A 12599-nucleotide genomic window follows, 5' to 3' on the forward strand; every position below is an offset into this window, starting at 1 on the left:
ATTCCAACGAATACACTACAGCATATTATATTTCATTTCATATAATATATGCATACATATACATATATCAAAACTGTAGTACAAAGTTGTCACACACTGGGAAAGTTTGTGCAAACTATAAGGAGACACGACACTGAATATCTGTTGAATATCATTCTTTAAAATATTCATGACAGTCTTTCAAGTTGTGCTTTCGTTGATATTTCATCATTAGAAAATGTAAATAAATAATCTTTGTATGATACATATTGACAAAAAAAAATTATTGACAAGTATACATACACCAAGAATTGCAAATATTTTGGACGTACAAGGCAAGTTTGATTGTGACATCACAACCCTGACATAAATAAACGTGCGCCATCAACTGAATCTCACAGAAAAGGCTCGCAGACTATGTCTCATACATACACACGCGAACACACATGCACATATTACACAGAGCACAGGCTCATCAGTTCCTGTATACCTCTCACTCTTTGGTTGTTGTTTTTTTATCAGGTATACATTATTGTGCACTGACTGCTAATGATGTGATTAACGTATGCGATACTGTGTCTACCTGTGAAACACATGTGGGAGACTTCATCGTGATTCCATATTTCAAATGATATCAATGACATCTGCTTCATATAATTGCTGGCTGCAACCACAGCAATCTGTGCTGATGTTCACTGAAAATCAACAAAAATTAATTGCAACAGGGAAGTTTGCTGGAAGGGTTAAACAATTTTCTTCATTTCTGTGTGGTCTTTTAATAGAAAAAGTAGTAAAAAGACAGTTGTGGAAAATGTAGCATATCTGAAAGTGTATAGAAGGAAAAGGGTTAAATTCTTCAACACTTTCCTCAAGTTATATTTTGTAAATCCAGATAGATTTTTATTGAAATGGAAACTTGTTCCACAATTGCAGTTTCTAGAGAACGATAATTGCATTGATATCATTTGAAACGAAGCTCACAGAGATAAGAACAGTACAAATTTTGTCAAGTGCATGTATCGAACGAACAAAAAATCATATATACATGTTTGGAAGAAGAAATAATATTCATATAAACAATATATTTACAAATATTGCTACAGAGTATTTACATTATGTACAGGGTGGCATGCTATGTACAGGTGGAATCTACTCTACACTAATAAAAAATTGTTATTTCTACTGTTTCTTTTGAATAGTGCATCGCTCAAAACTTTATATTGTAGTCTTGCAGTCTGGGCTAATATTCTTTTTTTTTTCTAGATATGTCATGACATATGGCTACATTATTTTCTTTACCTCTTCTCTGAATAAATACTAATGGTACTGATCTTGCACTAACCACAAAATTCGTACATGGCTTTACTATTTCAATAATGTCCATGCTAATTAGCACACTTGGCAACTAATCGGCTAGTTTAGATAGCTCCTTGAGAGTATTCGGTAGTCTTCTTTCTTTTTTTTTCTTAGAGTAATGATATGCTGAATAAAGCAATGATTGTGATTTACTCTGGAAAAAGAGGGCGCCAATCACAGCTAGTTCCTGTATCATTGCCATGACTGCTATCGCGTCTACAGGCTGGGAACTACAGGGAGATATAGGTGATCAAGATTTCGGTATCTCTCTGCCAAAACCAGTCTGATGTTTCAGCTAACCCTTTGAGGTACACGCAGAAGTTATGATAATTCTTAGCATTCAAAAGCTTGATATAAATCATGCAGAGTAGTCCATGAGAGGAATACTCTAAGCAGGGAGGTGGGAAGAGACTTATTTAGGATACGGGAGCCAACCCCTTCTTCTGGTAACTGCAGGAACAATGTCCAAACACTGTCCTGTCACTTTCTGGAGCTCTCTTGAAGAGCACTACGTCATAAGAGTTGGATGGAATGGAAGGAATTGGTGCAGGTTCCAGGGCCCCTGACTGGGAGCTTAGCCTCGCCCCAAGTCTCCCTGGACCTGGCCTGCGATATCAGCGGCGTCTGACTATCTCTCAGGTTTACTTTACTTTTCTTTTCTTTTTTTTTTCTCTATTTTTGCCTCTCATCTGCCATTCGGGTCTGCAGGAGAGCAAAGCAGCTGCTGGTAGACTCTTTTCAAAGCCGTATCAAACAAATCAGTCCTGCTATCCCGCCAGGCGCTCGTTCTCAGCATCATGTGCTGGTGTGCTGGCATCATAAGGAGAAGGGGAGAACGGTCTACGGTTGACCTTTGAACTCTGGCTGGTGATGAATCCTTTTTTTCCCTCTCCTCTGAGCTTGTCTCACGGGCAGCAAAATGCAGCTTGCTTGCTATAGGCTGGCAGGGAAGCTAGCGTTTGATTTTCTTTGTCCAAAGGTGGCAGACAAGGCACGCACATCAGATTACGTCATTTTCTGTGCTTTGTGTCTATACGTGGCTACCTCCTATGGCGCCCTCTTCCGTGCGCAGCATGGGGGCGGGAGGTCCGTTCAGCTTCAGGCCTTCCTCCACGTTCTTCACTGGGTTGCTGGGGTCCAGTTCTCCACCCAGGTCGGTGCCGTAGGCAGCGTGAACGTTCCATGCATCCCGTCGGTCAGCGAGGGCCAGTGGTCCCCATTCGGGCTTGGGCGTGCAAATGTGCTTTAGTCTCTGTTTAGTAAAACAGAAAACAATAAAGTGAGATGATCGAGAATTAGTATTTACGTTTTTCATTATCAAACTGGCAAATAAATCAGTTCTTCTATAATGAATTCTAGTATTCGGTATTCAATACATACTGTTTGCACCTTCAGTATGATACAAAATGCAAACACTAATATCAATTTGATATCATAATTTTGAACACATCATTATTGGGCATGAATATTGTTATCATAAAATTTACCATCTAAGGAATTGTCATCGTCAGTCTGTTATCACCCCATGTGGGATATTCACTCCCCCCCCCCCCCCAACTTTTAATTTTGCATTCATCACTCTTATCACAAGCTTATGAGATAGTGATGTAACTATGACAACAAATGAAACAAGAATGTTATGAATTTGTTAAGACACTCACCTCCATGAAGCTGCCGTCTGCGCGGACGAATTCGAAGGCCATGATGGCTGGGATCCAGATGAGGGAGGAACAGATCATCATCCAGCCGAGGGCGTGGGCCCAGCCGGGGAACTCGTAGCTGCCGGCCGTTGGGAAGGTCCAGTTAGCCCAGTTGAAGCCGAGAACAAACTGTAAGAGGAATGGAAGAAAAGTGAGAGGGTAAATATTCAGGATTGAATATGGAGTCTCCTTTCCCATCCCTATTTTATGAATCCAGACAGAGACTAAGATGCATATTGAAAATAGTGACTTTGAAGACTTGATACTGACAGACCACAGAATTTTACAGGAAGGGGTTTCTAAAGATGATTTAAGTGTTTAAAGCAGTCCCTTGTTTTTCCTTAAATGATTCTGTGGGTGAGTATCCTTTTTCTTCTTTTTTTTTTCCATCTAAAGTTGTGAATCGACTTCAGTGGCATTTTGCACAAACAGAAAACAAGGACAAAACAATGGTGCATTAATTGAAGGCAGTCTCTAATACATTTCACTACTGTGCTTTATATCTGCCAGATATGCAGTAAGGCAGAGCAATTTCTTTTGAAAGTCAGAAGTTTATAAGTTCAATGGAAGCCACAGCTTCATCAAGACTGTGTACCAATTCTAGTAGAGAGACACTTACCAGGAGCACTCCGGGGGTGATGCAGCACCAGGTGAGCGGCCAGAAGTTGAAGAGGACGTTGTCGACGATGCGGTCTCCCAGCATGGACCTGATGTCGTTGGTGAAGCGCTTGACGCCGTAGATCCAGCCGAGGCCGATGCACTCGCAGAGCCCGAAGATGAGCAGGGCGAAGTCGGCAGCATACTTGTCCATGAGGATGACCCAGTAACCGCCAGCCTGGGTGACACAGCTGAATCCGAGAAGAAAGCCGATCAGACAGTACGCCAGCACCACGATGGGCTTGCGCTTGCGCAGCGAGGGAAACTCATCCATAATTGCCGTGACGACCGTTTCGACGATGCAGAACTGGGGTTAGAGATGGATGCAAAGAATACGGACCAAGTGAGTGACTTGGTTCTTCCAAGATGGAAGTCAAAAGATGCAGTACAAAGTGATCTTTGACACATGCATTGTACATGACAACTTGTCTTTATTTCACAGGATGATTAACACGAGGGCTTATATTGGCTAGTACACCAGGGTTCAAAGGTCACCACATTTGATCTTTTAATGCATCTTCACAGACATTCTGTAGCATGTCATGTATTAATGATGAGGAATCAATGTATCCTTACCTGACTGTCCATGCCGAGGGTGAGAAGCATGAAGAAGAAGAGAATGGCCCAGAGGGGCGATACGGGGAGAAGAGTGACGGCCTCGGGGTATGCGATGAATGCCAGCCCAAATTCTGTAGAAGTCATAAAAAAAGAGATGACAGTCTTTTTAGAGACATTAGCATTTTCATTAGACAGAGTCATACAAGTTTTTATTTAATAATTTAGCCAGCAATAATGTTGTGCTAAGTATCCTCGCTTTCCTATTCTGTAAGTAGACCATTCATGCATGATTCTGCTCGGATACTGGTATGGGCGTATCCACACTTGGCCTGTATTATCTGCAGTATACCTGCATGGATTATTCATGTTTATTGGCCTATGAATAGGCATACTTTAGACACCATCATTATAATATGTATCTCACAACTCATTCTGAATGGCTGATTGACAGCATTTTCATATTTAACAAGAAAAATGAGAATTCAAATCCTTCAAACTGATTTACTGACATCCAAAGAACTGATTCACTGACATTTATTGTCTCTCTGCAACACACACACACACACAAACAAACAAACAAAGGGAGGGGGAATATACTTACGTTCATCAACCACCTTGTCTACCGGCTTATCCAGGACGTGAGCCATGTGGCCCAGGATAGAGAAGATCACAAATCCAGCGAAGACGGAGGTGCCGCAGTTCATGATGGGCACGATCATGGCGTCACGGAAACAGTTGTTCTTGAACTTGTTGTAGGAGGAGAGCGTGATAAGACCACCCCAGGAGGCGCTGAGGGAGTAGAAGATCTGGACGGCAGCATCCTTCCACACCTAGGTGATGGGGGGAGGAGAAGATGGAGAGGGATTATAAAATATCCCATCCAGTGCATTTATCTTCACATGCTTTGTGCAAACATACCTATATAGGCACCTATTTATGAAGCTGTTATATCCTGTTGACTCAGAATAGGTCACAATGATGATATGTTACCAACTCGAGAGAGAATAAGATGAGTACATGGGATGAATATAGAACTTAGAAGTATAGATTGACATGTTGTGAAATAAGAAGAGTGAGATATTAGGAGACAGCTATGCAGGCGCAGGTATTGAAAAAGAGCTTGAAAGAATTTAACATATTGACCATTGAAAAACTGGTGAAGTTTAGCTTTGTTTACTATTCCTATATTTCTATTTGTAAATTCATGGATATGTCTGCTGCTAGAGGTGATGAAAGCCCCATTGTTGAGCAGCACTGAGTAATTATCACTGAGAAAAAGGAGGCTTACCTTAGGATTCTGGAGAAGGTGCCACTCGGGGTAGATGAAGAACTTGATGCCTTCCCACTGACCCTCCAGGGTAAGCCCGCGGATGAGGAGGATGAAGAGCACCACGTAGGGGAAGGTGGCGGTGAAGTAGACCACCTTGCCGGATGACTTCACACCCTTGACCAGGCAGAAGAACATGAGGGCCCAGGCGAAGAACAGGCACAGGGTGAGCTTCCAGCTCACCACGCCCGGCTCGCCGATGCTCCCCGATTCGTTCAGCATCCCGTACCTGCACAAAAGTACGGAGAGACAATGATTGTCATTTCAGGGTCAGACTTCAGAGGACATGCCTATCAAGGCTAGATTATAATCGATTGGCTGAATGCCAAGGTCAAACGCGCCTTGCTGTGGTTATGGGTCAGATGATTTCAATAATGGCTTCTCGGGGGACAAAAAAAAAACAAAAACAGCAGACTACAGTAATCATTTCAACATAATCATTCTCTGTTTAATCAAAGTGGAATAGCGCCATCTACGTTGAAAGCAGTGCAATATTGTAGTCATCAAACAAGTGCAGTTGGCTACGCGTTGTCAGTTATGGGAAAGCTGACATAGTAATCAGTGTCTCCTTGATTGCCTTCAGCTCTATGCCATTGAGAGAATGGATTTATTGAAGGTCATTTTTATTTGAAAAGTCACACTCTACAAAATATCCACGAGAGTCGCCTGTCCGCAACAATTAACAACGAGAGGAGCATAGATGCGGCCTTGGTCGACCAACGAAATTGAAATAAACCAAATTGCAACTACCCTGCTCGCACAATTTCTCCTGAGAGGAATGAATATGCAATTTCTTTGTCACTGGCGTGTTTACATCCATATAACATGTAATATATAAACCTAATATTTTTTCATCAACGTTATCGCCTTCATTTTCTAAGGCAAGAAAAGCACAAAAGTAGACAGAAAATGCGTCGCAAGCAAGCACAGACACATATACACATATAGACACACATACACATGTCATGTACTAGATGCGCACTTAACAAAAACGCAAAACTATAGGAAAGTGTAATTTCTTACTTGTAGAACTGGGCGGAGGGGCTCTCGCGAAGTTCGTGCGACGGATCGCTGTACCCGGTGAAGTTACCGTCCTCTGAGAAGGTGACGTTGTACTGGGCCAGCTCCGTGTCCGTCATGTTGGCGACCGACACGCACTCGTTGCTGTCCGTCATGATCCCGCCGGCGGCCAGGCACTCCTTGACGAGCTCGGAGCAGAAGGGCGTGTTCCACGAATGGTGGCAGCCCTCCCACGGCAGCACGGCCGAGAACGAATGGAAGAAGTAGAAGAGCGAGTAGGTGATGATCACGTTGTAGTAGATCCCCACGATGGCGGACACGACAACCATACCGTAGCCAACGCCTGGTCAATAACAAGAGGAGACAAAAATGGTTAGGTTGCTCGACCCATTACTAATAGTAGATCTATTAAATGTAAACAGACGATGAGATCGAATTACGCGTTTTTCATTCATATACTGTATCTGTAGTGTAAGTGTTGGGTCGCATAATTGTGATTACTTTTGCAGTGTCGTCGGGGAAAGACCAAGAAAGTACTAGGCATGTTTTATTCAATGTAAGTTCTTGGAGAGGCCATTAACAATGACAAACAAAGAGAAACGCAAAGAGAAGGTATCTTTCTGCCGTAACCCCCACCCCCCCCCCCAAAAAAATGCCCTTGTTTTGTATTGGGTGTATGTGTTGTATTTAATGTTCACCGCTGGGCCGGCAAAATGACCATCTCCCCATTAGGACCAATTATAAACCATTTGGCTCTCAATACGGACAGTATTTGTTCGTTTGTTTCATCAAGTTTGAAGGTTGGGGGGGGGGGGGGAGATAATAAATGCCATCTGAATTTGACCATGGACCTACTTTGACGTAGGTGTGTGTATTTCGATCCTGAAAAGTCTATCGGAGTGTGACGGTAATCTTCTGTCCTGACGTCAGAAATATGTAGAAAATTGGGTTTAATTATCTGTGTGCAGCCATTGCTGCAAAGCCATGACTATTTCCTCCTCGCAACCCTAGTATTTACTTTTGCAACTCACACGCAAGAAACAATCCACCGGATGTCACAAAACTATACAATAGCGAACATTAGATCTGCGACGTAAACGCTAAGACGACGCTATTAGGCACGAAAAGATGTTCTGCACATGGGCAGGACATCTGTTTGTATCATCCAACCCCCGGAGGAAACGTCGTCTTAGCGTTCGCGTCGCAGATCGAAAGCTCGCTAATACATAATGGACTTCTGACTAGGCGGCCAAAGTTATGTGTCCGTGTTTGGGTTTCTGGTTATGTTGTGTTTTTGTTCTGTTTTTTTTTTTTTTCAAGAATCGGTGATTCGGGGCTCAAATTATTGTTTGCACACTCACGGTGAATCATTCGCATACGCAAAACGCGTTTTCATTGTATGTGCGGTTTAGCAGACACACACAGCCCTGCCACACAGACACACCCACCCACACACAGACGCTCACAGGGAAAAATAACGAGAGAAACAGAAAGAGGGAGAGGCGAGAGATAGAAGGGTAGACAACGTATTTTACGAAGACGCTGATTGGCCAATGGACACTCACCTCGCATTAATGGCACTGCGTTCCACGCCCTGATTGGTCCGCTGCTGCAATACTGACCGAAGGCCAGTTCCAGGAAAAAGAGCGGCACTCCAGCGAGACACAGCATCACGAGATACGGAATCAAAAAGGCGCCTGAAAAATTGTGGAGAACAAAACGTACGAGATATTTTTTAGCTTTGCATTTATCATATGCGAATTTTAATCAGTAATCATAATTGTCTATTCTAGAAGGAAATCGAAAGGAGAAATCGTGTTCGTGGAGGAAGTTTGTGTCAGTGTGTATACGGCGTCGTTACATTACATATCATACGCATTCTGTATATAGTTTCACAAAAACATGACGCCATACAAAGACAAAAATAAGCGTTTCGTGATTCAATCATAATTCATTGCTTGCATCATGCACTTTAAATTGAAACCCATCAGTATTTCCACAAACATGTTATGAAACTCTGTAAAATTGATACTAAAATAAATCATGTCCACATTTGAAATGAGATCGTTGATATACACTTCATTTACCAATTTGTTCTTAGCAGTAAGAAGCACATTTTCTTGCTTTCATCAAATATTTTCAGCTTTTACAACGAAGGAAGTGAACATAAAATGAATTGGACTGCAGACTTGACTATAACATCATTTGGATGGCCAGTAGAGTGACCGAAGTGGGTCGAATCTCCGACGTCATGGAAATTTCCACCTAGCGAATGGGCAACTCAACTTAGCAGACAACATCGTTTTTTTTTTTTTGTCGAGGGCAAAGACGATGCGGCTCGTGGCTATTAGTCATGAATATTTCAATTACGGAGGCGAGCCCCACAAAATGCTCGCATGTGATTGGTCGATATCAGAGACTTGCGTCAGCATTCACATGCTAATGAGTTTGTCATTGACGTACATTCCACGGCTCACGCTTTCAGAGCACTAGAGGCGGACGCAGCTCCTTATGCATAATGTATGAAGAAGAGTTGGCGGGGGGCCAAGGGAGGCGCGCCTCGCCCGTTTGTTGATATACACTTGTCTATTTCTAACCGGCCGGCGTTTTGACGAGAATTTCACATGTGCCGGCTAGTCTAGCCTTAGTATGGAATATTTTGATCGGTATTCGTTTCTCTCTATATTACCCAAAAATTATGCTGTTAATCATTTAGTGCATTTATTCTCTCGCAATACTCATGATTAGTCACAAAAATAAACTGACTTGACAACTCGCCGACAAGTATAACGGAATTTTTTGAAACGAAATTGCTAACTTTCTCACTAACAAGTCAGGCATAAGCCAACGCCCAGTTTCGCTAACAGAGATTGTTTTCTGTCACAAATTTGACCAGACCAGGAAATTTCTTCTTTACACTCCGCTAAACACTGAATATTTGCTTCAAAACTCTGATCTAGTTACCACTAAATATGAATACAAATTTCTCTCTTCAGTTACATACCACATATCAAATACCAGAATCATCGCGGCTGCCTATCAGACTCCGAATTTTCATAGTAACGTTACCTTCTTCTATTTTTATAGATTTCATATTATTCATGATGATATTTCGATTTGAAATATGTCAGATCAAGAAATAAAAGCATAGACAAAGATAAGGTAAGCTTGAGCGAGCGACAGACGACATGATTGTACTCAGCTCACGACTCAGCGAGCGGATCAAAGAGAGATATCTATAGACTGACGATGCGACATCGTCAGTCTCGAAATATTATACTGACTTACCTCCGCCGTTGGAGTAGCAGAGGTAAGGAAATCTCCAGACATTGCCGAGACCGACTGCGTAGCCGACACAGGAAAGGAGAAAGTCGAGATGGCTCGACCAGTTGCCGCGATCCTCATCGTTGGGGTCTTCGATCGTCTCCTTTTGCGGCGTAGCAGGGGCGTTGCTCAACTTTAGCGTCAGAGGTGGCTGCTGCTGGGACTGGAAAAAAAAATCAGCAACATAATATCACAACATCAGTAACAAACTGTAGTGGAAATAATATTTGCAGTTTTTTTATTATCTAAAATGACATTAAACGGACCATATCCGCCAAGAGCATGTTGAAAACGAAACGAGACAAAACTCACGAGTGAGGAAAAGCTCCTGGATTTGAACAAATTTCTATAAAACATGATCTCTCGAAGTGGCGACGAAATTTAACATTGACTTTTCTCTTTTCAATTACAAAGGATCCTAAACGAAAAAAAAAGAGAATACATTGTCTCAGTCCCGCAAAATGTTGAAAGACTTCATACATCTTTACAGAATCTGGTTACATTTTTCTTATGGTGATGTTATCGTTCTCAACAACCAAATGGAATTCCGCTCGAGGAACAAAAATAACCAGTAAATGTATGTATACATCAGATAATTCTACAAAAGCCAAAGATAAAATATCAAATATTGAAGACTTACCACTTCGGTGTACCCAGTCTTTTCCGAGTTGGCCTTTTCTGACTTTTCAGTCATCTTGATACTGAAAGTCGAAAAAGAAACAACCTAGGCACGACGTTCTGCTATCTCGATGGAAAAAGTGGGAAGCACGAAGTATTCTGCTCTAATTAGTTTGTCGCAAATTAGCAATCCGATGAAGAAATATGAAAAATATGTTCTTCGACACAGAATGGGGTGGCTCAATGTTTACAATTAGGTGCAACGACGGAATTGTATTCCAAAATAAGTGTCAAGAGCGACGCACGTTGTGAAGTTACGTTGTTGATTTCAGAGTAGATTCTGAGGAAAGTTCCGTTCAGGGCGCTTTTTATACTGGTGCGTGGTAAACACACACATTCACCCGGCTACCCGGCGCGCGTTACTATCTGGCATATTAGTAAACACAACCACATGGCAAGTGTGTATTGCGAAACAAACGTCATCTCATGAATATGTATATTGCTCAGGATCAGCGCGCGCGCGCGGACAGACAAGCAACGGTTAACTGTAGGTCCGGGTTTTTTCCCCTCTGTCACACGCACATGCGTCATCTGCGTGAACAAGCAAATAAGGTAAGGTGGGCGGGGCTTTCGCGTGAGAGTCAGTGACTGGTGAAAAAAAAAATTATTAATGAATGGCCAGCGTTGTGAATTTCCATTGACTGGTTATAGTGAGTAAAGCCGTCCCTTGTGTATAGCCAACCTCGTTTTGTTGTTATTCTGGGAAGGGGTCGTGTGTGTAATCCCTTTTGACTCCGGACAATACTACAACGCGAGTCAGACGGAAAGAATGTGGCATATGTTACCATAATTTTGGGATGGCTTTTGTTATACTAGTACTTGTACATAATCATCGTGACGCGTTTAGCACGCGGCATTGAATAGTAAATACATGTACCGTAGATTTCATAACAATGATGGAAACCTTATAGTGTAATGGAAGATGACTTGATTTTATTGGGCTTATAAGAGGAGCATTGCCAACAAGATATTATGACGGTCAATTATAGTAACGTCAAGAACAGCAATGCCTCACTGCACTGATGATTATGGTAATAGTAATAGTAATAGTGATAGCAGTAATAGTCATAGTCATAGTCATAGCAATATTCGTAGTAGTAGTAGTAGTAGTAGTTATAATGATAACAACAATAATAATAATGATAATGATGATGATGATAATAATAATAATAATAATAATAAAGATAATAATAACGATAGTGTTACATAGAGTCCCGTTACATTCATAATTGCATAAACAATATGCTCTCTGAGAAAAACAATATCGTCCACTGTAATCAGTTAGATTTTTTTTTGAAAATCACATCCATCCCATACAATTCTTGACATACGAAGTCTTGCATATAATGCTATTATTACAGGCGTGCACAGATCAACACAAAAATAATGATTATGCTTCTAATGACATGGCCCTAAAATAGATGGAACTCTTCGAGCTATTTCATGAATAGGACAAAATACGTCAGTTTATGAACGAGGTTCTGCTTCATTTATACTATCTCAGTCACAAAGTGATTTGCTGCTGCGATAAACGGGATGAATGAAGGGCAGGCCATAGTATTGTGCTTTTACTGAATGGCTGCTAATTGCAATCCATGAGGAGGAGGTCTAGGGGTGGGAGATATGTGACAATCCCGCCTCGATTTCCAAAGTGGTGATGACACAGGTCACGTGGTTTCCATGCATACATAATCGTGTAGTAAATTATGATCTAGCAGTCATATCCGGTAGCCCATTATGAAGCGGTACTGAGTAAAACACACAAAACGGGTGTGTCTTGCTCCAGCATATTGTACAGGTTTTTTTCCCCCTTGGCCTCCCGAGGCCTCTTTTTTCTCTCCCTCGTATATAGTAAGGCGTACAGTCATTTTGGTCGAAGTTCGTCTTCGTACACGGATGGGGAATACAATGTATACGGTGATTTGGGATAGAGTATACCTTCTCTGTATATCTACATACAGAACGTGCTATACCTTCCTTTGTTTGTAAACACCAGAGTT

The 12599-nt window shown here is 41.8% G+C and overlaps 1 protein-coding gene across 1 annotated transcript; it reads right to left on the reverse strand.

Moving 5' to 3' along the window:
* Positions 1-2205: 2205 nt before the first annotated feature.
* Positions 2206-11005, reverse strand: LOC139734283 (sodium- and chloride-dependent neutral and basic amino acid transporter B(0+)-like). Its single transcript, XM_071645078.1, has 10 exons — positions 10562-11005; positions 9886-10084; positions 8163-8294; positions 6601-6940; positions 5539-5806; positions 4852-5080; positions 4269-4381; positions 3655-3999; positions 2997-3164; positions 2206-2587 (listed from the first exon to the last, which is right to left on the reverse strand). Exons 1-10 carry the CDS (start codon positions 10613-10615, stop codon positions 2366-2368), a joined length of 2070 nt encoding a protein of 689 aa, XP_071501179.1. The 5' UTR covers positions 10616-11005; the 3' UTR covers positions 2206-2365.
* Positions 11006-12599: the final 1594 nt, after the last annotated feature.

The sequence above is a fragment of the Diadema antillarum genome, unplaced genomic scaffold (assembly GCF_040938485.1).
Source record: "Diadema antillarum isolate AM-2024a unplaced genomic scaffold, OU_Dant_1.0 seq00000522_RagTag, whole genome shotgun sequence".
NCBI lineage: Eukaryota > Metazoa > Echinodermata > Echinoidea > Diadematoida > Diadematidae > Diadema > Diadema antillarum.